The sequence below is a fragment of the Pagrus pagrus genome, assembly GCF_965226575.1.
Source record: "Pagrus pagrus genome assembly, chromosome: 4".
Classification (NCBI taxonomy): Eukaryota; Metazoa; Chordata; class Actinopteri; order Spariformes; family Sparidae; genus Pagrus; species Pagrus pagrus.
Window position 1 is genome coordinate 85,392 of NC_140188.1, and position 27,092 is coordinate 112,483.

At 43.5% G+C, this 27,092-nt stretch overlaps 2 protein-coding genes across 2 annotated transcripts; one reads left to right on the top strand and one right to left on the bottom strand.

Annotated features, from left to right (window-relative positions):
- Positions 1–755: 755 nt before the first annotated feature.
- Positions 756–15,900, bottom strand: spint2 (serine peptidase inhibitor, Kunitz type, 2). The gene is made up of 11 exons (XM_084352074.1): positions 15,276–15,900; positions 12,333–12,503; positions 10,949–11,029; positions 9,405–9,479; positions 9,158–9,181; positions 8,654–8,815; positions 8,515–8,571; positions 8,116–8,286; positions 8,004–8,036; positions 7,620–7,728; positions 756–2,516 (listed from the first exon to the last, which is right to left on the bottom strand). Exons 1-11 carry the CDS (start codon positions 15,697–15,699, stop codon positions 2,426–2,428), a joined length of 1,398 nt encoding a protein of 465 aa, XP_084208200.1. The 5' UTR covers positions 15,700–15,900; the 3' UTR covers positions 756–2,425.
- A 2,188-nt stretch (positions 15,901–18,088) lies between these two features.
- Positions 18,089–26,535, top strand: ppp1r14ab (protein phosphatase 1, regulatory (inhibitor) subunit 14Ab). Its single transcript, XM_084352080.1, has 4 exons — positions 18,089–18,553; positions 25,522–25,602; positions 25,680–25,709; positions 25,848–26,535. Exons 1-4 carry the CDS (start codon positions 18,371–18,373, stop codon positions 25,983–25,985), a joined length of 432 nt encoding a protein of 143 aa, XP_084208206.1. The 5' UTR covers positions 18,089–18,370; the 3' UTR covers positions 25,986–26,535.
- Positions 26,536–27,092: the final 557 nt, after the last annotated feature.

Here is a 27,092-nt window from a genome sequence, read left to right on the forward strand (position 1 = left end):
TCAGACTGGTATCACGTCGCCCCTCTGCTCCTTTCCAGAAATCACTCAACTTGAGGTGCAAGACACCATTAAAGGGATGAAACCCTCCACTTGTGCCCTCGACCCCTTTCCCACTGCCCTGGTGAAAGCGCACAGCTCTGCCCTCTGTCCTCTGATTACCACAGTTATAAACCAATCTCTTCAGACTGGCCTTAAACCAACATGGTTTCGGATAAGCTATGTAGCTTCCATGAGCGACTGAAGTACTTCAACAGATCAAATAAATGTATATACTGTGTAACATGAATGTCGATTAACAATACATTGTTTTCTTAATTAGATGTGTGACTGTCTGAATTATTTTGGAGTTGATGTACTAAAACATTTTGTATTCACTTTATTTAAAGGTCCAGTGTGTGTTGGATTCAGTGACATCTAGTGGTGAGGCTGCACACTGCAACCAACTAAACACCCCTCACCTCACTCTCCCCATTCCTTCTGTAGAGTCCGTGTTTGGTTTGTCCATTCTGAGCTCCTGTAGAAACACAACATGGTGGACTTACCAAGATACAAAAGATAGTTTTGTTCTACTTTGACCTGATTATTGAACCTTTCATATTGATGTGTTGGTCATGTGACTGACATCCTGTCCAGGATTGTGTTCAATCTTGTCTCAGTGTGTGTGTACGTGTGTGTAACAATAAACCTGCCGATCAATAAATGTTTCTATAAGTTCAGAACCAACATGAGAAAGTTGAGAAATGTCAACAGGTGAATAAAGTGTTAATAAAGTTTTATTGAGAGTTGACAGGTGAGAATAAAAATCTTCATCAAACACATCATTAATGAATCAGTTTCACTTATTGATTGATCATATTTCAGCTCCTCCTCCTTTTCATGATGCAACAGATCAATAACTGTCATTATTTAAGTTTTTACATAAAGTCTCAACAAACTGCAGATTAACCATCAAAGTTATTAATGATTTATTTATTTCAAATTAAAACAAACTTTTGATTTCTATGTTTCTTTAAAGTAAAATAAGAGAGAATTTTTGATCAGCTGGTGCAGATTGATCATGTGACTGCAGGGGGCGCTCACTCACAGTCCTGTGGGAAATGAAGGCTGCTCCGCTGCTAATAAACTGATTAATTCATCTGTTTTTGATTTGTTTTGTCTCCATTTTAAGTTATTGATTATCAACCCAACATGTTCTCACTGATCACACTATCAACAGGCAGATCGTCTCGTCTCATTGGCTGAATATGGTATTTTTTTTTGTATAAAGGAACATGAAACTTTATCTCTCAGATGGCAAACGTACACAAAAAAACACATTCAACAGTTTGGTCCATCAAATATAAACTGATGTCAGAGTGACGCCTTCACATTGTTAGAAAAAAAAGATAATAAAAAAGCTTTCCAGTTTACAGCGACTTCAGACTTCTATCCCAACTTAAAGTCATTTAATTCATCGTTTCTGTTTCTAAACTTCATATTTAATCAGCAGTTTCATAAAATGAGTCAATAAAACCTGAAAATTAATAAAACAAACAAAAACTTTAAAATGATTCTGAAACATTACAACAGATTAAACATCAGACCCACACCTGTGACATCATCATCTTTCTAACATTAACCTGTGACATCATCATCTTTCTAACATTAACCTGGAGACTTCATTAAAGGCACAGTTCAACATTTACTCAACTCTTTCTTCTGTTGATGTTCAGACGAACTCCTCTCCAACAGCCGGTTAGCTTAGCTTAGCACAAAGACTGCAATCAGAGGGCTCTGTCTGTTGTAGTGTGCAGCCTCACCACTAGATGTCACTGAATCCTACAAACACTGGACCTTTAAATAAAGTTAATTAAAACAAAATGTTTTATTACATCAACTCCTAAATACTTCAGACAGTCACACATCTAATAAAGAAAACAGTTTATCTTTACCTCATTAATCAACATTCATGTTACACAGTATATATGATATATACTATATCTGTTGAAGTACTTTGGTCCCTCAGTCTTTATGCTAAGCTAAGCTAAGCTAAGCTAAGCAGCTGCTGGCTGTGTACAGACAGAGAGGAATCACTCAACAGAAGGAGAGTTCAGTAAATGTTCAATAATCAATTGATCAATAAAGGCTGAACGATCAGGTTTGTTCCTGAGACAGTCGAGAAAGATAAAGTTAATTATGTTAATTTAAGGAGTAACAAACAGTTTCCTTCGACCCAGAGAGATGATGATGATGATGATGATGACGACGACTAACTATTGTAGTTAAAACAAACACCTCAGCACCGAATCACATGTTGTTCCTGAGATCAATCACATCTTTGCATGGAGTCAATATTGATCGCAGGAAGAACATCATTATACATCAGTTCTGAGGTGGAGGAGTTCCACACAGACCCCTCAGTGGTCTCTGGTGGATCGGGGTCTCCTCAGGCCTTGTCTGGTTTGGGGCTGTCGGGGACGCTCAGAGACTCCACAGAGGTCTGCTCGTCTGGATCAGGAAGCAGCTCCTCTTTATCACTGCAGACAAACAATCATTACATCTGATCATGAAGCTGATCACACGACACATCTTTTTTACCACCACAGGGGAAGAAAAGTCTGAAAAACAAACTGACCCATAACTTAAATATTAAATTATTAGTACCATCATTATGTAACACAATGTGCTTTATACACGAGCAACAACATAATTAAAGGACAAGTGCAGAAAGTCTGTGCAACTATACAAAGAATCAGTGCATGCAGCCTATACAAATCTTACAATACACAGAACAGACACATGCATGCACACACACCCACACACACACACACACACACGCGCACGCACAATAACTTAGTCATAAACCTTAGAAAAAAGTAAGGTTTTAACCTGCTATTAAAAAAGCTCAGTGTAGGAGCGTCTCTCAGGTCCTCAGGCAGGGTGTTCCATCTTCTTGGGGCATAGATACAGAAGGAAGCCCCCCCTGCTCTAGAGTTAGTACGAGGGATGGTTAAAAGACCGCTGCCGGTGGACCTGAGAGTTCTTGCTGGTTCATATCTAATGAGCATGTTTTTTATATACTGAGGTGCGAGGCCATTTAGAGCTTTATATACAAGTAGCAGAATCTTAAAATCAATTCTAGTTTTGACGGGGAGCCAATGTAGAGATCTAAGAACAGGTGTAATGTGTTCAAACTTTTTTGTTCCAGTGAGAACGCGTGCAGCTGCATTTTGAATTAACTGTAATCGCTGTACAGCTGATTTTGGGAGGCCAGTGAATAGACCATTACAGTAGTCTAGTCTACTTGGTATGAATGCATGGAATATTTTTTCAGAGTCTGCTTTTGATAGGAAGCCTCTTAATTTTGAAATATTTTTTTTGGATGATAAAAAGCTGATTTTGTGATGTGATTGATATGGCTCTTAAAGTTTAGATCACCGTCTATGATTACACCCAGATTTCTGGCTTCACTTTTGCTCTCCAGGGACAGAGAACTGAGATGAGCTGCAACTCTGTCTCTGAGCCTTTGCACCAAAGATGAGTAGTTCTGTTTTATCTTTGTTCAGTTGTAAAAAGTTCTGTGACATCCACAGGTTGATGTCATCAATACACTGAGTTAGGGAGTGAATGGTTTGTAGGTCATCCGGAGATAGAGATAAGTACAGTTGTGAGTCATCTGCATAATTATGGTAATTTATGTTGTGTTTCTTTATAACGTGCGAGTGGGAGCATATACAGATTAAATATATTATTCTATATAAATAGAATATATATATATATATATATATATATATATATATATATATAAATAAATAGAATAATATATATATATAAATAATGGTCCAAGAATCGAGCCTTGGGGTCACACACACACACACACACACACACACACACACACACACACACACACACACACACACACACACACACACACACACACACACACACACACACACACACACACACACACACACACTTGCTCTCTCCTGATCCTTTCTGACTGATTCTCCTCTAGTTTTGTGTTCTGCTAGTGTCCTTGTCACTACTGGTAGCATGAGGCGGTACCTGCAGCCCAATCAGGTTGCACAGATATAGGTATGCACCGATACCGATACTGGCATTGGGTATTGGGCCGATACTGCGCTCATATACTCGTACTCGCAAAAATTCACCAATACCACAAACCGATACCACTTCATTGCATGAGGCCTTACATTGCCTCATGCAATGCATGACACTGAAGGCCGCGATCAGGGGGTGGCTTGTCATTTCTTGTTGTCATTTCGGATTTTAGTGTCTAGGGGGAGATGTCGAGTGAACCAGAATCAGACTGTGTGTGACTGTGTGTGTTAGGGGTGTCACGATTCTCCAAATCCTCGAGTCCATTCAATTTTCGATTCTAAGGTCACGATTCTTGATTTTTACATTTATTTTTTTAAAGCACAGGTTGCTGCCATTTTTAGACTAGACTTTTATGCAATATAATATCTGACCTTGGATCGTGGATGCACCCACTGCTATGGCCCTGCCTGATCGTGGATGCGCCTACTGCTATGGCCCTGCCTGATCGTGGATGCGCCTACTGCTATGGCCCTGCCGGATCGTGGATGCGCCTACTGCCATGACCCTGCCTGACACCCACCACTACTGTCGCTAATATTAGTCACATCTCTGTTACATACGTTCCACTACTATTATTGTAATGCATTACTACATACCATCCTTACCATTAATCACTACTACTGTTATCACTAGAAATCACATTTCCATGTGCATTTCATTATTATTGCTGTAATACATCTTTATGTACTTTCACTCCTGTCAACCATCGCTTATAATCGAATACATTGTGATCTCGTTGATCTGCTCTGTACATGCGACATCTCTTGCACGTCTGTCCGTCCTGGGAGAGGGATCCCTCCTCTGTGGCTCTCCCTGAGGTTTCTTCCGCATTTTTTTTTCCCTGTTAAAAGGGCCTTTTTTTGGGGCAAGTTTTTCCTCACTCGAATCGAGGGTCGAAGGACAGAGGGTGTCGTCTCTGTACTGATTGTAAAGCCCTCTGAGGCAAACTGTGATTTGTGAATTTGGGCTATACAAATAAAATTTGATTTGATTTGATTTGATTTTGATTTGTTCACAATGTACCACACTACATTGTCAAATTTAAAACATTTATTAACAACATAATGTAACAATAACTTATATCTTCATGCAATTGGAAACTTAAACAAAATAACCTGCCATCTAGTTTCTCTTTTGTAACTGCAGTCTTCTTCACCAAAGATGACATTCAAGTTCACAACAAAACAAACAAAACAATAAAACAGCCATGTCCACAGTCTTCTCTGAACAATTAAGTGTGTTAACAAACTATTTCCGAACAGTTGGACATATACCCTGGAGAAAATCATGCACAGTCAATTAATGGCCTTTCTAGAAGAGCATAATATTCTAGAGGTTTTCCAATCTGGTTTTAAAACCCTGAACAGCACCGAATCAGCTCTTTTAAGAGTTTTTAATGATATCTTTTTAGCTACTGACTCTGGTGACTGTGTTATCCTTGTGCTTTTAGATTTAACTGCTGCTTTTGTCACTGTGGACCATGAAATATTGATCTCACGTTTAGAGCAGTGGGTGGGCATCAGGGGCACAGCACTGGAGTGTTTCAGGTCTTACTTGGCTGATCGAATTTTCTGTGTCAGCCTTGGTGACTCTGTATCCTCCTCTGCTCCTCTCTTGTGTGGAGTCCCACAGGGCTCAGTTCTTGGCCCTCTCCTCTTCTCTCTCTATCTGCTCCCACTTGGTTCCATACTTAGGAAGCACGACATTTTATTCCACTGTTATTGCGACGACAGTCAGATTTATGCGCCTCTTAAAAAAGAAAGATGACTACAATGTCAGGCTGTTACTTAAGTGTCTCGAGGACATAAAGGCCTGGATGGCAATGAACTTTTTAAAATTCAATGACAAAAAGACGGAAGTGATGGTGATGTGTAGTTTTATGGACCTTTTCTCCCGGGCGCCACTTAAGCTCATTATATGGATACTTATCACCAGCATGTGGGTGAGTCGATAATGACTGAATTTGGTTTTAGAGTGAACTATTCCTTTAAGCTCGGGTGCATGATGTGTGTGTATGTCGAGTTTTCTCTGTCTAATTTGCTGTTGTCACTAATGTAAACTGACCAGATAGAAGTATAACTGAACGAAGTTGATCCGTGATTTGGCACGTTATCTGAACCGCTTATTGATTGTAGATTTCACTTTTTAGAGTCGACCTAATGATTCCCCAAATATTGATGCAGAGCTGCAGTGAGGAGCATTTGAGACAAACACGTACTGGGTGGACTGAGTTAGTGAATGCAAACTGACTGAGATGACTGACTTTCATCTGAGCTCCGTTCACCGGAGCAGCGTCTACCTGTGGCTCAGCAGCCATTTGACCAATCAGATTGACCGAGTCCATTGACAACAGACGAGCAAGCAGACAGAGACAGACAGCCAATATATATAAGTAATATCAGAAATATATAATACTTGTGGATTATTTGTAGAATAGACTATATATAAAAATAATATAAAATGGTGAATATAACAAGTGTCTAGATAGAGATAAGAGCCAAAATAGAGTATTCATAATTAATTTAACAATAATCCTTTTTGTTTTGATCTAAAAAATTACCCAACCTGTTTCTCACAAAAGTGACATGATCTAGATTGTGAGTTTTGTGATCTGTTGGTTGCACCCTTAGTATTAAGTAACAATGACAGTAATAATTAATAATGACATTTTCTATTCATTCTTTTCACAGAGAGGGTCTGCTGGCCAATCGAGTGCTACTGCCAGTACATCTCATTCTACCTCTGTAACGCAGACATTACAGGACGCGTTTCAAAAGCAGGCTGCTGTACCCTAACCCTTTTAATATATAATAATCTATTTAAATATAAATCTTGGTGAAATTATTTCAATTTATCAGTGTATTAGTGTTTTTTTCAACATTTTGAAGACATTTTAAAAATACCGCGGTATACCGATAACCGTGATAATTTTGGTCACTATTACCGTGGTGTGATACTAATTGAGATATTAAGTTGACTGTGTTAACTGTCTAATAAGTTTCATTGTTTAATTTGTCAAATTTCACTTTGACAAATGTGAAGACAGTGCCAATGTGGAGGCTTTTTGTTGACAAGAAATTATGATTATTTATATTTATTTTTATTTAATTTATTATCATTTGTTGTAACAAGCAGAGAAGAAAATAAATCCTGTCTTCCAATTCAGTGCATCTGTAACCTAATAATTATTTTTGTGGTAGAAATATCGTTACTCGGTATCGGCAAGTACACAAATGAAAATACCTGTACTCGTACTCTGTTTGAAAAAAAAAATGGTATGCCATAGAAGGGCATCAACCCAGCAGCAGGACCAGTTTCTGCTCCTTTGTATAAGTTGCACACAAACAGACTCTTGATTTAACAACATGAGTTCCTCTGGCACCACCTTCAGGACCAACTTACAGTTTTAACCTGTTGAAGATGTCATTAGAGCCTGAGGGGGGCGCTGCTGTGACACAGAGGACTAAAGTGCACCTGTTGATAGTGACATCAGTTAGTCAGCAATGGGTGAGTGTTACCTGTTGGAGGACGGACGGCGGGACCGACTGCGACGTCTCAGCACAATGATGATGAGCGCCAGCAGCATCAGAGCAGAGACGGTCCCCAGGGCGACGAAGAGGAAGAGACCTGGAGGATGAAGATCATGTTAGACTCAGTTACACACTGAAAGATTTAGGACAGGCCACATGGCACCAGGTGTTACTGTAGAACAGGAAGTGTTTGAGGTGTTAATGAAGCGGCTGTATGTTGTCTATAGCTTCAGTCTGAATGTGATGAAGTGACTAAACACAGCTGATGTTTATTAAACATACTCAGACATATTGATGACGTATGATTAGAGTTTATTATAAAGATCAGTTATTGATCTCTGACTGGAGCTGATCAGATTAGAACAAACTGACCTTCAGGTCTTTCAAATCGAAGATCAATGCAACCTGCAGAGAGAAAAAAGATACACATTATATACATTATATACATTATATAACAGAACATGATGATGATGATGAAGATTACCAGTTGGAGGTCCACAGCGGGCCACGCACTCCTCCACGCTGCTGTAACGGTTGTTGTTGCCTCGACAGCCTCCGTAGATGAACGACTGACAGGTGGAGGTTTTCGCATCGTAGTAGAACATGGAGAAGGCAGCGCGACAGGGCCCGGGGTCAGGGGTCCCCACACAGTGGCCTACAGAGAGACAGACGGGTCACAGAGAGACAGACGGGTCACAGGGAGACAGACGGGTCACAGGGGGACAGACGGGTCACAGGGAGACAGACGGGTCACAGAGAGACAGACGGGTCACAGGGAGACAGACGGGTCACAGAGAGACAGACGGGTCACAGGGAGACAGACGGGTCACAGGGAGACAGACGGGTCACAGAGAGACAGACAGGTCACAGGACATTTGTTTACCTTTGTTTTCTGGAGATTCTTCAGCAACAGATTTCTTGGAGGAGGGAAGCACAGAGACTGCAGGAGGAGACAGGACAGCTGTAACACTGACAGGTGTGTGTCTCACCTGTACAAGTACAGACAGGTTTGTGTATCTCACCTGTACATGCAGCCATGCAGCTCTTCTTGCTGTCATAGTTGTTCTTGTTTCCATTGCAGCCTCCGTAGATGAATGACTGACAGCTACCCGTCTTTCTGTCGTGGTACCAGCGCTGAAAGGATGCTCTGCAGGGACCCACCTCAGGCTCCGCCCCACAGTGCTCTGATTGGACACACCACACAAACACTTGTACATTTATGTCGTGTTTGACTCTGCTGTTCGTCAGACAGATTCACGATGTTTCTTCAGCACAAGGACGGATGTAAAGAAAGACGGAGCGTCTGAAGCTGAAGACTTCCTGTCATGCGTTTCCTTTTCTTTTGATCAGGACTGATCTTGTGTTTGTGCGGCTCATTATAATAATTATCTTTAATCTCCTGAAGCTCGTCTGTTTGTCTGTCAGCTGCTGTCTGACGTAACATCACACCTACGTTCTCTAAACGAGCTGACGACACCATCAACCTGACTGATGACATCATGTTACAGATTAGACGTTCAACTTACCAGCAAAGTCTTCAGCCGACATTTCTGTAAGAGAAGAAGAAGTTATAGAGACACACACACACAACTTTTTTCTCAAGTAATCAATCGATCAGTCAATAAATTGACGTCTTCATTTTCTGATCAACTCATGATCAATTCATTCATTCACCTCTATGTGTATGTCCAGGTGTGTGTATGTGCGTGTGTGTGTATGTGCGTGTATGTGCGTGTGTGTGTGTGTGTGCGTGTATGTGCGTGTGTGTGTCACCTTTCTCCTGAACTTGAACAATCTCTGTAGCAGCAGGTTCAGAGTCAACTTGAGCCTCAACATCCTGAGACACATCTGGACAGACAGTCAGGTCAGAGACAGACAGACAGACAGACAGACAGACAGGTCAGACAGACAGACAGGTCAGACAGACAGACAGTCTGTTGTTGAGGTAGACTCAGTGTGTTGAGTCAGATCTTATTAAACATGCAGCATGGAGAGAAGAAGCGTCTCTGCTGTCTTCACAATAACCCTTTTCACACAGAACCAAACAGCTCCGGCATAAAAGACGAACCTGAGTGTAATTCACACAGAAAGCCGGCGCTGCGGCTGTGAAAGAGGCGTGACGGTACACGTCATGATGATGACGTGTGTGTATTTTTTCACCGTGTTTCCCCGGTGTCCTCCTGTTAATCTCAACATGTACCTGCTGACTGTTTATAATCATATGATGCTGTTATAATGTGTTGTGATGAGGTCCTGACCCACCAAACATCCTGGAAAGAGACAAAGTTACGTTTTTCTCTAAATAACATAAATACATAATCGCCATCAGTAAACAGGACGCTGCCTGACTCTGTCACTCGTGGGGAGGGAGGCTGTTGTCTGGGGGAAAGTTGTCTGGGGGAAAGTTAAGTCTCGGTCGGGAGGGCTGACCGTTGCGGTGATTTTTTTCACCGCGACAAATACTTGGTGAGTTTTTTGCGGGAGACAGACGCTGTTTTTCGGCCAGAAAGGTGACGAAGAGTCGGTAGGACAGACAGGATGACAGACACTTCTCCACGTATAACTGCAGCATGTTTTTTTCCTCATATAAGTTGCCAAAGACACGACCAGTTACTATGTTACAGTCGTTTGGTCCTGTAACGTTGCTTTGTGGGACATTTCACTTTATTTTGTTGAGTGAAGGATCTGTATAGTTATCAGACTGTCAGATCGACACATCCGCGCAGAGCGAGGGTGTGTCGATCTGCGTGGGTGGATAAGCCGCTGACTTATCCATTCACACTGGTTCGGTCGCCTGGACTCTACCTCTGGACTCTACCTCTGGACTCTACCTCTGGACTCTACCTCTGGACTCTACCTCTGGACTCTACCTCTGACCTCCACCTCTGACCTCCAGAGGTGCAGCAAAATTTCACCCCTTGCCGCATCTGAGACTTTCACACAGGCGGATGCGGGAATTGCCACAGGATCCCCACATGCAAACAGCAGTGTGAATGGGGCTAATGTTTCTGACTTAAATACAACAGATCAGGTGTCACATATAGACTTTATGATGGTAATTAATCATGTCTTCCCCAGGACAGTGACCCTGTGATGTTTTCATCCTGTCTACCCTCCTGTAAACACCTCAGGCACAGTAAACTGACCCTCATGTGACTTCATGACCCCTGAAACCTGAAGGAGAATTTCCTCCCCTCATCCTGATGTGTTCTCTACAGTACTCAAGTCAAAACTACTTAATTTATCACACAGGTCAGAGACAGAGACAGACAGTTCAGAGAGAGAGAGAGACTTGTACCTGTACTGAGAGTATTTACCTGAACTGAAGGCAGGAACCATTCGAGCAGCTTTGACAGGAAGTCTAGGAGCAGGAGTCGAGTCAACAGGAAGAACTGGACCTGAACACACCCACACCCACACACACACACACACACACACACACACACACACAATCCTTCAGTGAGCTGTTCACTCTGAAGCTTAGTTTATGCTTCTGCGTCGCAGCGACGGCGTAGTTACGTCGTCGACCCGACGCCGTCATTGAGCATTCAAAGTTCTGCGTCGAGGTAACGCGTTGGTCTGCAATTCACCGCCAAGCCGCTAGGGGGGATGGGGGGGGATTGGTTTCGGGGGGTTCTTGCTCTCTTGCACTGCAGTTGCGGTCAGACCGGATATGCTGTGTAGCACCAATACTCCTCCTGCCCTGCTGGGATCTCACAAAGCACGGAGTTCACAAGCAATAGGAGACAAGCATGCAAGCAGCAGAAGTAACTGGGGGTGTTGTTATACTGTTGACCGGAAAAGCAACTGCCGGAATGACGGTCTGAGCGGACCAATCCCAGTCCTTGCCGTTCGCGTCTCGACGCGTCGACGTGACGCGTAGTCAGGATTTTTTGGAGGCGCACGTCAGGCTACGGCGCAGGGTCCGCGTAGGGGTCTGCGTCGATGACGTAGCTACGCCGTCGCTGCGACGCAGAAGCATAAATCAAGCTTGAGTCATGACTGTCAGCAGCGTCCCATCATGCATTTCTCTAGAACTCAACCCAAAAACGACTCTGGTGGGACTCGAACCCACAACCTTTGAATCACTCCTCAGAGTTGACTAGAAGTCCAATGCGCTATCCATTGCGCCACAGAGCCACTTGGTACAAGCAGCTCTCACACACCCATACACTTAACGGTGTGTGTGTGTGTGTATGGGTGTGTGTCTAAAAGCGTCCTGCAGCTGTCTTGTACCAGGCTGTCAGCACTGGTCACAGATTTAATTCAAGTTCACAACAAAACACCCAATCTCTAGGAACATTCAGTGCCTCTGCTATTTTTTTTTGTATCTTTTCCTTGTTTGTGCAAAGAAATGATCTCTTCTCTGAACATATGGACAATTCTCTTGCTGCACAGATCTTATCTAATGGATTTATTAAATTCATGAAACATCAGTCAAAGTGTCCGTCTTCCTTCTGGGACACTACAACAATTATCAGGTCCTTTTAAGTATTTCCATGTTCTCCTCCATCAGACTTCCCCTCTACATTAATTTGATTACTTTAGTTACCCTGCAGACTCAGATTGTTCGGTATTGAGTGGAATCAATCACAGAGTTTGAGTCTGATCAACAATCACATAGAAAACACAGAAAAATAAGCGATCGGCTCTGATAATCGATCAGCCGGACTTCAGACATGTTAAATGTGTGTGTGTTACCTGAGACGCCGCTGCAGACAGTCTCACACTTGTCCTGAGAGTCAAAATTGTTCTTGTTGCCGTCACAGCCACCGAAGACGAACTTCTGGCAGCTCTGATTGGTCACATTGTAGAAAAACCTGGGAAAGGCTGCCCGACATGAGCCGACCTTCGGCGGCAGACGGCAGTGAACTGAAAGAGACAAACAGACGACACGCTGATCCTGGGCCTGCTACTGATGCTAACAGCCTGTTAGCAGACATTAGCATGTGGTGTTGGCTTCCTCTGCTGACCTACAATCACAGCTGCAGGATTTTACTGACAGTCACTTTTAATATTTAATTTACAGGTTTGATCATTTTCTCTTTGAGACCTTCTCCTTCCTGTTCATCTGTGACTGTGACAGATGTTTTTCTAATGAGAAAGAAAACCTCGATGAGAACAAATTAACTGACGGACTCTGAACATGAGCCTGTGAATGAGTTTAAATGAGCTTCTGCTGAGAAAACAGTGGAGACAATATAGTGTGATGAAGTGAGTGAACACCAGCAGCTGTCTGTCAGATCGCTCGTTGTTTTTTATCCAGTGCCGACTCACAACAGAAGTGATCTCATGACTTCTCACTGGAGGTCCTGACCCGACTCTTTACTTCATTCATTTACTGACCCAACATTTCCACCATGAGCAAACACCTGGCGACTGTGGAGAGAGCAAACAGGTGTTTGAGTGTTCAGCGTCTGTTTTCCTTTCAGGTGTAAAGTTCCAGAAAGCTGACGGACCGGTCCAACCAGAAACTCAGAACAAAAGCAGAGAGCTGGAGGTATTCTGTGGTGACTCACTGTCTACCTGGACAGGTAGGTATAAAGGTGACGAGTGATGTCAGAGGAGGAAATCAGAACATCGACATGACGATGTGATGAAAAAAGTTTGATGAAAGTCGACTGTTTGTGTCGTTTGAACACAGACGTGAAAAAATGTGAAATCATCCTTTAAAACAGGAAGCTGACGGGAACACCTGCGGCAGGTGAACAAAGTTACTGCTGCGTATTAAAGAACAATTACAGTAACAGTTGCAAGAACAAATAAGAGTACTGTGAGAGTTTCACAGGAAACTGACGAGTGTAAAGCTCATCACAGGTGTTTCACCTGTACAGGTAAGTCTTAAACCTACAGGTGAGAGAACGAGTCCAGCAGCATTCCTCATGTTTGTCTTCGCACCAACCAGGAAACAAACCTTACATATTTATAGATTCATTTTCCTGCTGATCAATCGATTGATCAGCTCTAAAACAACAAACTATTAAATTGTTTTTTTTTATCCTTAAAAATGTTTCAATGCAAAAACAGCTGGCAGTAAATCAAGATGGCCGACGTCCTACAAACAGCTGCTGCAACTCAAGTTAACATGAAGGAAGATCAAATGACCTGGGATCACTTGGGATCAGCTGGGATCACCTGGGATCAGCTGGGATCACCTGGGATCCATCTTACCTGTGCACACAGATCCACATGATGAAGCCGATGAACAGCTTTAATAAAACTGTGTTGACTTCTTGTGAAAAATTGACTCAACACACACAAACACACCTGCTGACCTCAGTCACCGTCACACCTTCAGTCAACAGGAAGTCAGTGACCATCAGGACACTCAGACCTCCGACCACGACACCACAGAAGAAGAACTTTTAAAGGACAGTCTGACGATTGAGAAACTTCTGTTCCAGATTCAGACGGACCATCAGGCGACAGGTGAACAACAGGTGAACAACAGGTGAACAACAGGTGCGTGGTACGACTGTAACGTGTCGTCATGCTTGTGGTTTGTAGGACTGAAGACATATTGGAATTCTTATACTGTCATTTAATATAAAATAGAAAAAATATTATTTAATTATCATAAACATCATCATAACAGATTAACTGGTTTATCAATGATCAATAATTGATTCCTGGTGAATACGTTTTTTATCTCCTCACTGTCGTCTGATTATCACAAAGGATGACGATTAATTTAGCTGATCAGTTCATTAAGTTTAAACTTTTAATTCCTCTCCTCTTACGAAAACAAACAAAATTACATAACCAGCTGTTTATAGTCAATAACCAGCTGTTTTTATTTATTCTGTGTTTTTGTTGATACATCTTGTAAAAAACACCCCTCTGTGTCTCAGTGTCTTACTGTCTCAGTGTCTTGGTGTCTCAGTGTCTCGGTGTGTCGATGTCTCTGTGTCTCAGTGTCTCAGTGTCTTGGTGTCTCAGTGTCTCGGTGTGTCGATGTCTCTGTGTCTCAGTGTCTTACTGTCTCAGTGTCTCGGTGTCTCAGTGTCTCGGTGTGTCGATGTCTCTGTGTCTCAGTGTCTTACTGTCTCAGTGTCTCGGTGTCTCAGTGTCTCGGTGTGTCGATGTCTCTGTGTCTCAGTGTCTTACTGTCTCAGTGTCTTGGTGTCTCAGTGTGTCAATGTCTCTGTGTCTCAGTGTCTTACTGTCTCGATGTCTCGGTGTCTCAGTGTGTCGATGTCTCGGTGTCTCAGTGTCTCAGTGTGTCGATGTCTCGGTGTCTCAGTGTCTTGGTGTCTCAGTGTCTTGGTGTCTCAGTGTGTCGGTGTCTCAGTGTCTCAGTGTGTCGATGTCTCGGTGTCTCAGTGTGTCAGTGTCTCGGTGTCTCTGTGTCTCAGTGTGTCGATGTCTCGGTGTCTCAGTGTGTCGATGTCTCGGTGTCTCGATGTCTCGTGTCTCAGTGTCTCGGTGTCTCAGTGTTGTCGGTGTCTCAGTGTCTCGGTGTCTCGGTGTCTCAGTGTCTCGGTGTCTCAGTGTGTCGATGTCTCGGTGTCTCAGTGTCTCAGTGTTGTCGGTGTCTCAGTGTCTCGGTGTCTCAGTGTCTCAGTGTGTCGATGTCTCGGTGTCTCAGTGTTGTCGGTGTCTCAGTGTCTCAGTGTCTCGTGTCTCAGTGTCTCGGTGTCTTACTGTTGTTGCTCTCCTCGTCCTTCGGTTCCTCCTTCAGCTCCAGCAGCGGGGCGATGTGGACTGTCTCCCCGCCTCCTGTCGCCTCTCCGCCGGCCTCTCCGTTCCCCTTCTTGCGGTAAACACTGAACTGGTTGTTTTCCTGGAGGACGCAGACGTTCCGGTGCCGACAGTCCACCAAGAAGCACTGCGGTACTCCGTCCGACGGGTGACCCACCAGGGCCAAGTCACAGTCCGGCTGGTCGCAGCACGCCGCCTTGCAGCCTTGCGGGTCCGACACATTCTTCTCCGTGAGCCGTCCGGACTCAAGGAAGATCAGGTTCAGACTATGATCCGAGACATGGTCCAGCTCACAGTCCAGAGCCAGACCAGAACAGACCAGGAAACAGAGCGCCACCAGACAGCACCGCACCCGCTTCATCTTCATGATGACGACCTGGACCTCAAACTGAACCGGATTAATTCGGGTCTCGGTGTAAAAACTCGAAGATGTTGGACTCGTGTCGATGTTTCTCAGCTCCTCGAGGACAAATGAGTCACTTCCGTGTTTGGTGCCTTTTTGTTGTCGCAGATGAATTACCTGAGTGACAGGTGAGATCACTTTAACCACGCCCACCGGGCTGCGTCACCACCACATGACGTAGCTTCAACACAAACCCCGATGAAACGTTTGTGTCCTGTTCAGTTACTTCATGACAATATAGAGTAACAGGATATTTAATGTGTTCATATTTTAATAATAATCGATTATAATCAATTAATATAAATTCAATGAAAACATTTTATTTTGTTCTCATGTGGTGTTGTTGTTGTTGTGTTGTTGTCACTGTTGTTGTTGTTGTTGTTGTTGTTGTTGTTAGGGTAAGACGACTTCCAATAAAATGATAAAATATGTTGAAATGTATAAAACAGAATAAAATCCTCGACATGTTGTTCATCATCACATCATGTTTTTGTTTATTTACATCTTAAAGATTTTGATGTTTTTGTACAAATAAAGTTTTTATTGAACATGAAGTGACGTTTCTATAAAACGTCATCAGTGAAGCTTTCAGCTGTCTCATGGTCGTCATGCTCGTGTGACGACATCACTGATCACTGCAACATTGACAGCTTTTGATTCTGTAAATCAGGAATTAGTTCAGATTTGTTTCACGTCACATGTTATGAGCTGTGATGAGTTACAGCCAGTGACCACTGTTCAGGTCTGCGTTACCACACGTGTCAGAGGGAAACCACTGGATGTTCCAGCTGTGTTTGTGGAGACAGAAGCGTCAGAAAAGAGACAGAAGCAGAAGTCTGTGGTCATCAAACTGTTCAGTTCCTCGCTCTGAGTGTCAGTGTACAACATGACTTCTTGCTCTGTGCAGAGCACGACGCTGAACATAAAGGAATGTCGAGTTTCAACATCTTTGATGTTTTTACAGAAACTATTACATTTCTTCTTCTGAAGGTTTCATTTATCCACAACTCACCACGTCACCTGACCCACAGTATCATTACATCTAGTTACAGTTACTCTTTACATCAAGTTACAGTTCCTTCATGTGAATGTAAGCCTGATGTCCACCACCAGGTGTCGCTGTTCCTCCTTTACGCTTTGTCACCTGCTATGAACGGCAGGAGCGCTAGGACCCAGCGGGATCCTCTCGTGGTGCATTTAATATCCCCTCGTAAACCTGAGCTTCACAGAGCGACGTGTGTTGGTGCTTTTCTCACTTCAGCTCAGTGTATGAAGCTCCAGCTGATGTAAACAATCTGTTCATGTGGTTTAAAGTTGTACAGTTAAATAAAACAATAAATAATTCATGGAAATGTTTTTATTCTGTTGATGCAGCAGTGAAGACGTTAATGATCCTCAGCTATCAAGATGAAACGAACACAACATCAGTATCATTAACCTTATTATATTATCATTACTATTACTATTATTATTATTATTATTATTATTATCATCAACAAGAGATAAACATATGAGATGAGTCAGGATTCTTTCATTTATTTTGACTCTTTTTTAATCTGAATGGGAACTTTTAATATTTTAATGTGTTTTTATATTTTATTCTTTTATTCAGAGTTTAAACAAAATAGACAAACCAAACAAGCTGAATTTAAACAACACATGATGTTTCATATGAGAAATCTAATCAAATCAGTTTTATATATACAGTCCAAAACCACATCACATGGCCTCAGTGGGCTTTACAGTGTGTCTGTCCTCAGAGCCTGGAGTCAAGGGAGGGAAAACTTTTAACAGAAAAACATGTTTGAAACTTCAGAAGAGCCACAGAGGAGGAGGATCTCTCTCCGGGACAGACAGACAGTAATAGATGATCACATGAACAGAACCAGAACAACAAAATCAAAGCTTTCAAACTGCATGGACAGAAAATCTGATACAAGTAAATTATATAGAATATATGTGAAGAGTGGATCCAGGAGATGACTGAGCAGGATGAGGCATCAGCACGATCTCCTCTCCACCAGGTGACCAGCACCACCAGGTGGATCATATGAGGTAATGATTCTCTGCAGATTTCACACCTGTGAAACGTCACGTGACCGGAAGCTGAATCAGCTGTTTTGATGCTACATTAAAACAAAATTTTAAAAAACATCAAAGTTATAAAGTTTTAAATGACAGAAACTTGATGAAATGCTTCTGCAGCTTCACTGAGATCAAAATGTTTTTATATTATTTAGTTTTTCAGTTTCATCATTTTAATGACAAACAGGTCACAGATGAGTGTGGAGCTCATAAATCCCGACAGCACATGAAGGCAGCAGCAGCAGCAGCGCGTGGTCTCCGCCCTGCTCCGTCCTCAGTCTGCACGCGCCCTCCGACACACAGGACTCACCCGTCATTCATCACATTTAAAGGATCGAGACAGAAATCAGGATTATTATTGTTGTTGTTGTTGTTGTTGTTGTTGTTTTGTCTCTTAGTGTATCTCTGCCGGATCTCTTAGCATTTTATTTTTGTCTCTTTATTTACAAACTGAATATCACATTTTAAAATCAGCAGAGTATTTGATCCGGTTCTAAGCCCGTTTGGGGGTCTCTGTTGGACCTCCTCAGTGGTTCTGGTCGTGGTCCTGATGGCGGCTCAGCGGGTGGGGCGGCGGGTCAGTAAGGTTTGTGGGGGTCACAGGTCACCGGGTCAGAGCCTGCAGCGGCGGCAGGCCCGGGTCACCGTCAAATACGACCGGAAGGAGCTGCAGAGGAGGCTGGACGTGGAGAAGTGGATCGACTGTGGACTGGACCAGCTGTACCAGGGCCGGGTGAGTTCTTCAGTACTACTGCTGCATACATGTACTCTGCTGCTGCTGGGACTGAAGTACACAGTCAGCAGGCTGAGTACTTGTACTGCTGATCCAAGAATACTTTGAATTTGTACTAATACTGCGTCTCATAAGCTACAAAGCACCAGGTGATTTATTTGTCATCACACAACACAGAGTTACATAACAGATGCAGTACTTGTACTGTTACTGCTGCCTACTGACCCAGAATCAGAACCACAAACAAATACTGTGACATTCTTCATCTTTAGGTGCCACTCCATTATTGATGAGTTGAAATGAGTTAGTCAGTGACGTCACTTCCTGTTCAGTCTGATGGTGTCCAGGGGACTCATCACTTCCATTCATACGTAAGCAGCCGTGAAATTAATTCTCACTGTGTTTCGAGAGACGGGCCGTCACGTCATCCGTCCTGCTGTGTTTAAAGGTCGAGGCGACTTTCTGCACATAAGGTGTGTCCAGCATGACGGCCGCCTCTGGAAACTCCTGAGAGACTCCAAAAACTGACCAGCGTCAAGTTTAAAGGAAGAGAGTTTGGTGAATTATTTTCAAATATAAGAGAAAGTTTCCAAACAAGCTGCTGTGTTGGTCCAGTTTGAAATCCCAGACTCGAGTCACATCTGTCCAATCAGGTGCAGGCAGGAAGTGTTGTGTTTTTGAAGGAAGGTGTTTTCTTTGTCGGTCAAGTGTCTCACGTGAAGAAGCAGTGTGACACGCCCCCTAGTGTTCAACACAAGGAAATGCATTTATTTACAGCAGGACAGAAACATCACTGCGAACGTGAGAGAGGAGCTTTTCTTTTGAGCATCATGGAGACAGAAACAGGAGCGATAATGCACTGAGACAAATACGTGAGGTGGTCGGCCTGCAGGTGTGTCACCAGTGTGAACCACTAACATGTTACACAGCTACATGCTATCAATGTTAGCTCCATGTGCCATTGAAGTTTTCACTCAGAAGTCAAATGTGGAGGTCACTGGGAAATAATTCTGGTGCTCAAAGTATGATAATATCTGACTCACCTGCAGCACTTTGAAGGCCTTAGAAGCATTAGCTCAGCGTCTTAAGCAGTAATAATAGTTATAGCATTCACATTATAAAGTCTCTAAACTAGGTCTTCATGAATGAATGGCAGGCCGTATCCATTGCTCTGAGAAACAGGATTAGTTCTGGTTAAGTGACACAGTCCGTCTGAAAACATTCTTATGGAATTTTGTGGACCGAAAAGCAAACAAAGGATAATTTTTACAAATGCATCAGAGTCGTGGAGGTCTGGAGAAAAACCTGGACGTCCTGCTGACAGAGACACGTGGACATGACGCTTTACAGACTTGACTTTGAACTCTGAGAGACTGATGGACATTTTTCACCAGTGTGTGATGATCACACACACACACACACACACACACACACCACCACCACCATCATCATCATCATCATCATCACAGGATGAAGATAAGACAGTATTTAACACTGTACTGTAACACAGATGAGTGTCTAACAGTGAACTGAATGTGTCCTAATATGGTCATAAATAGTTTGTTGGTGTGTGTCAGTCGAGTTACGTAAGATTTGTTTAAACATCAGAGACTGAAGACGTTTCCTCACAGAGACATTGAGAGCTGATCTAAGGTCACAAATATGAACATATACATCATTTCATTTATTTAAATTGCTCTAAAGTGTTATTAATTTATAAATTAATCTTCTAAAACAGGTCAGTATCTGTGTTATTATGTATTTAAACCAAAACTCTTTATATGATGTTCAGGAGACAAAAAACCCAGTTTGAGATGTAATTATTGGTACTGGGAGCTGCACTGGTCAGAGCTGATCGTCCCAGTTTGTGTTGGTCAGACTAAAGATGAGCCGACACTTCAGTAGAAACACACAGGAAGTGATGCGTACATTTAAAGTTGACTTGAAATCTGTAGCTCAAGGACAAACAGGAGCTGACAGCTGAGAGCACCACTGCAGGCTTCACACTGGTTTACATATATATAGGGTAGTGTCAGTGTATGGGGTAGTTACAGTGTATGGGGTAGTGACAGTGTATGGGGTAGTGTCAGTGTATGGGGTGGTTACAGAGTATGGGGTAGTTACAGTGTATGGGGTAGTGTCAGAGTATGGGGTAATAACAGTGTATGGGGTAGTGACAGTGTATGGGGTAGTGTCAGAGTATGGGGTAGTTACAGTGTATGGGGTAGTTACAGAGTATGGGGTAGTGTCAGAGTATGGGGTAGTGTCAGTGTATGGGGTAGTTACAGAGTATTGGGTATTGTCAGTGTATGGGGTAGTTACAGAGTATGGGGTAGTGACAGTGTATGGGGTAGTGTCAGTGTATGGGGTGGTTACAGTGTATGGGGTAGTTACAGTGTATGGGATAGCGTCAGTGTATGGGGTGGTTACAGTGTATGGGGTAGTTACAGAGTATGGGGTAGTGTCAGAGTATGGGGTAGTTACAGAGTATTGGGTAGTGTCAGTGTATGGGGTAGTTACAGTGTATGGGGTAGTTACAGTGTATGGGGTAGTGACAGTGTATGGGGTAGTGTCAGTGTATGGGGTGGTTACAGTGTATGGGGTAGTTACAGTGTATGGGATAGCGTCAGTGTATGGGGTGGTTACAGTGTATGGGGTAGTTACAGAGTATGGGGTAGTGTCAGAGTATGGGGTAGTTACAGTATATGGGGTAGTTACAGAGTCTGGGGTACTGTCAGAGTATGGGGTAGCTACAGTGTATGGGGTAGTTACAGAGTATGGGGTAGTGTCAGTATGGGGTAGTTACAGTGTATGGGGTAGTTACAGAGTATGGGGTAGTTACAGTGTATGGGGTAGTGTCAGAGTATGGGGTAATAACAGTGTATGGGGTAGTGACAGTGTATGGGGTAGTGTCAGAGTATGGGGTAGTTACAGTGTATGGGGTAGTTACAGAGTATGGGGTAGTGTCAGAGTATGGGGTAGTGTCAGTGTATGGGGTAGTTACAGAGTATTGGGTAGTGTCAGTGTATGGGGTAGTTACAGAGTATGGGGTGGTTACAGTGTATGGGGTAGTTACAGAGTATGGGGTAGTTACAGTGTATGGGGTAGTTACAGTGTATGTGGTAGTTACAGTGTGTGGGTTAGTTACAGAGTATGGGGTAGTTACAGAGTATGGGGTAGTGACAGAGTATGGGGTAGTTACAGTGTATGTGGTAGTTACAGTGTATGGGGTAGTTACAGTGTATGGGGTAGTTACAGAGTATGGGGTAGTGTCAGAGTATGGGGTAGTTACAGAGTATGGGGTAGTGTCAGTGTATGGGGTAGTTACAGAGTATGGGGTAGTTACAGAGTATTGGGTAGTGTCAGTGTATGGGGTAGTTACAGAGTATGGGGTGGTTACAGTGTATGGGGTAGTTACAGAGTATGGGGTAGTGTCAGAGTATGGGTTAGTTACAGTGTATGGGGTAGTTACAGAGTATGGGGTAGTGTCAGAGTATGGGGTAGTTACAGTGTATGGGGTAGTTACAGAGTATGGGGTAGTGTCAGAGTATGGGGTAGTTACAGAGTATTGGGTAGTGTCAGTGTATGGGGTAGTTACAGTGTATGGGGTAGTTACAGTGTATGGGGTAGTGACAGTGTATGGGGTAGTGTCAGTGTATGGGGTGGTTACAGTGTATGGGGTAGTTACAGTGTATGGGATAGCGTCAGTGTATGGGGTGGTTACAGTGTATGGGGTAGTTACAGAGTATGGGGTAGTGTCAGAGTATGGGGTAGTTACAGTATATGGGGTAGTTACAGAGTCTGGGGTACTGTCAGAGTATGGGGTAGCTACAGTGTATGGGGTAGTTACAGAGTATGGGGTAGTGTCAGTATGGGGTAGTTACAGTGTATGGGGTAGTTACAGAGTATGGGGTAGTTACAGTGTATGGGGTAGTGTCAGAGTATGGGGTAATAACAGTGTATGGGGTAGTGACAGTGTATGGGGTAGTGTCAGAGTATGGGGTAGTTACAGTGTATGGGGTAGTTACAGAGTATGGGGTAGTGTCAGAGTATGGGGTAGTGTCAGTGTATGGGGTAGTTACAGAGTATTGGGTAGTGTCAGTGTATGGGGTAGTTACAGAGTATGGGGTGGTTACAGTGTATGGGGTAGTTACAGAGTATGGGGTAGTTACAGTGTATGGGGTAGTTACAGTGTATGTGGTAGTTACAGTGTGTGGGTTAGTTACAGAGTATGGGGTAGTTACAGAGTATGGGGTAGTGACAGAGTATGGGGTAGTTACAGTGTATGTGGTAGTTACAGTGTATGGGGTAGTTACAGTGTATGGGGTAGTTACAGAGTATGGGGTAGTGTCAGAGTATGGGGTAGTTACAGAGTATGGGGTAGTGTCAGTGTATGGGGTAGTTACAGAGTATGGGGTAGTTACAGAGTATTGGGTAGTGTCAGTGTATGGGGTAGTTACAGAGTATGGGGTGGTTACAGTGTATGGGGTAGTTACAGAGTATGGGGTAGTGTCAGAGTATGGGTTAGTTACAGTGTATGGGGTAGTTACAGAGTATGGGGTAGTGTCAGAGTATGGGGTAGTTACAGTGTATGGGGTAGTGTCAGAGTATGGGGTAATTACAGTGTATGGGGTAGTGTCAGAGTATGGGGTAGTTACAGTGTATGGGGTAGTGTCAGAGTATGGGGTAGTTACAGTGTATTGGGTAGCTACAGAGTATGGGGTAGTGTCAGAGTATGGGGTAGTTACATTGTATAGGGTAGTGTCAGAGTATGGGGTAATTACAGTGTATGGGTTAGTGTCAGAGTATGGGGTAATTACAGTGTATGGGGTAGTTACAGTGTATGGGGTAGTGTCAGAGTATGGGGTAGTGTCAGAGTATGGGGTAGTTACAGTGTATGGGGTAGTTACAGAGTATGGGGTAGTGTCAGAGTATGGGGTAGTTACAGAGTATGGGGTAGTGTCAGAGTATGGGGTAGTGTCAGAGTATGGGGTAGTTACAGTGTATGGGGTAGTTACAGAGTATGGGGTAGTGTCAGAGTATGGGGTAGTTACAGTGTATGGGGTAGTGTCAGAGTATGGGGTAGTTACAGTGTATGGGGTAGTTACAGAGTATGGGGTAGTGTCAGAGTGTGGGGTAGTGACAGTGTGTGGGGTAGTTACAGTGTATGGGGTAGTATCAGAGTATGGGGTAGTTACAGTGTATGGGGTAGTTACAGTGTATGTGGTAGTTACAGTGTGTGGGTTAGTTACAGAGTATGGGGTAGTGTCAGTGTATGGGGTAGTTACAGAATATGGGGTAGTTACAGTGTATGGGGTAGTGTCAGTGTATGGGGTAGTTACAGAGTATGGGGTAGTGTCAGTGTATGGGGTAGTTACAGAGTATGGGGTAGTGTCAGTGTATGGGGTAGTTACAGAGTATGGGGTAGTTACAGAGTATGGGGTAGTGTCAGTGTATGGGGTAGTTACAGAGTATGGGGTAGTTACAGAGTATGGGGTAGTGTCAGAGTATGGGGTAGTTACAGAGTATGGGGTAGTGTCAGAGTATGGGGTAGTTACAGAGTATGGGGTAGTGTCAGTGTATGGGCAGTATAGAGTGCGTAGCTACAGTCGTAGCTACAGTCAGTCTGGTCCTTGTAGAACCAAAGTGTCCATATTCTCGGGTCACAGTCAGACATGTTGTCAGTGGGCGTTGGGCTCCAGCAGGATTGTTCCTTGTCTCCGATCCTGTTTGTGATCTTCACGGACAGGTTGTGTAGGGGTGAGGAGAGTGTCCAGTTTGGGAACCTCAGAATCAGGTTCTTCCTGAATGGGGACTATTTAACCGTTACAAGACCCACAAGATTTACTAAACATCATAATATGGTGACTGCGCACTCATCTACACCTGTGTACAGTCTCTGTTGGGTATTGGGATCCAAACACGTGACGTGACCTCCACTGGCTTCCTGTTGCAGACAAAAGTGTCTGCTAAATGCCCTAAATGTAAAAGTAAATTATAATATAACACGTCATGTGATCCTCTGGTCCCAGGTTCTGATCAGGAGCCTCCTGGGTGACTTCCCTATGCAGGTTTAATGGGTACATCCCACTGATAGGGGACCAGACAGTGGGAAGTGGATGGATTGATTATGGATGATGGATAATCAACTCAAGAAAGGTAGTTGCGATAATGCAAGGTGGTGAGGGGGCATGAGAACATGTTTTTATTTTAGGGGTAAAACAGGTGTGTACGTTCATTTGACTAGCTTTAGGTGACGTATTCACGTCCACCATTTTTGGAATTCTAGACATGATTCAGCAAAATCTATTGTCCTTTTTGAATTTGTATCCACGCGTGACATGTCCAAGTCACGTTTCGGCCATTTTTGTAGTCGAACGAACGAGAGTTCCCAATTCCGGTTTCGGCCATTTTTGGAGTCCTTTCAACGAAACACTCCGTGATGTCACCCTCCGTGATGTCACCCTGCAAGGGAGCGTGACTGCCATTTTGGCTCTCCACCATCATGTTTCTTTGACTACAACCGCCATCTTGGCTCCTCTTTCTTTGTCTCTGATACACACACACACACACGTTTTTAACGATTTGAAAATTAATTGTATTAATTTTTATCTTATTAATTTTAATAATTATTTTCAATAATTATTAATTCCTAATAACCACACCTGCCCTACCATCCATTCCCAACAGTATTCAGGAAAAAAGTTAAAAGTTACAAACAAAACAACGCACCGTGGCTGCCGTCCGTGGCGCCGTCTTGGGTAATCAGTTGAGGCTATGATAAAGTATACATTGATGCCTTAATGATAAGGTATAAATTGATGACTTAGTGATAAGGTATATATTGATGACTTAATGATAAGGTATATATTGATAACTTAGTGATAAGGTATATATTGATAACTTAGTGATAAGGTATGATGACTAAATAAAACCAGATGAATAACTTGATGAGGTTTGTTGTTCAGGAGGATGAGAAGCCGGAGGAGGTGAACATCGACGACCTGCTGGACCTGGAGACAGATGAGCAGAGGACACACAGACTGAAGGTAACATCTGTCTGTCCATCTGTCTGTCTGTCTGTCTGACCTGTCTGTCCTCACAGTGTGTGTCTCTGTCTCTACAGGAGATCTTCCTGTCCTGTAACAACACGGAGGTGAGAACCATAGAGAAACAACTGGACAGTGTGTCCTGTGTGTCATCCTCTGGTGAAACATTATTGTGGACTCGATGTAGTCTAACTGTTGTACCTGTTGATGGGGTCACTAACATGTCTGAACTCTGGTCCCGGCAGGTGTTCATCAGCGACCTGCTGGTTAAACTTCACGGCCTGCAGAAGCAGGAGGATCTGCACAACGACGGCATCGACCTCCCTCAGCTCCACATCTACCCGAGCCGCTCCGGATCAGCTGACAGGGACGTCCTGCACTGAGACAACAAGCACCCCCACACTCTGCTGAGGACAGGAAGACAAACACACCTGAAGTCTGCAGCCGTCTCACCTGTCCTGAGTTTATCCAATCAGATGCCTGTTGAACAGAGAGACTGAGTTATTGGTTAAACTTTATCTGCTTTTCTGTCCCCAGAATTTTATTAAAATACTGATCACTTCCTGCTGTGACGCCTTCAGAGACATTCAGGCCAAACATGAACTTTACTCTTTCAAACAGCCGACAATTGCTGGTGTTTCCTCCCCTAGAGAGTCGGCTGCTCCTCTGGTGCCTCATTCTAACTGAAACAGCTGACATGAGGTCAGTGTGGACGCACTGTTTCACACCACCACCAGGGGGAGTCAGCACGTCCTCTGACGTTCACACAGAAGCATCAGTTAGTTTAAACAACGAGCTAAAACACCTGAACACCATCAACAGTTCTGTGTCCTCTCTTCACTCAACAACTACTTTCATTTATCCTGGTTCTCCGGTCTGTCCTGGTTCTCCTGGAGAGAGATAATTTGAAATAAATCTTTGCATTTGAAATGACTAATTCTTCAGACATCTCACTCCTCCTCCTCCTCCTCCTCCTCCCTCTCTCCGTTCTGCTCATCATTTCTCTCAGTGCTCCAGATCACAGGCACCGCTCGGTCCTGATGGGTTCTGGTTCCTCTGACAGAAAGATTCATACAGAAATCTGAGCTGGAGAGATCCACAAACACCAGATCTTACGTTTCCCATAATGCACCTGTTATCATTCATCAGAGTGAACAGAGAGCAGTAAACTTCCTGGTCATCACCCTGATGTGGAGCAGTGCATTGTGGGATTGTTAGCAGACATTGGCTGTGTCTCAATTCAGGGGCTGCATCCTTCGAAGGACGCGGCCTTTGCGGCCCCTGAAGATGAGTCCTTGGAGGGTACCTTTGAAAGGGACGGTCCAGCCTTCGGAGTATTTCCTGGTTGCCTCACCAGATGTTCCCGCCCCTTACCCTTACGTCACGATTGTGAATGAAGAGATGCATTAAAGTCTGTTTTGGTTCAAATCTATCAAACGTGTACATTTATTTGTGTGTGTACAAAAATTTATGACAAAATGTGTCAAATC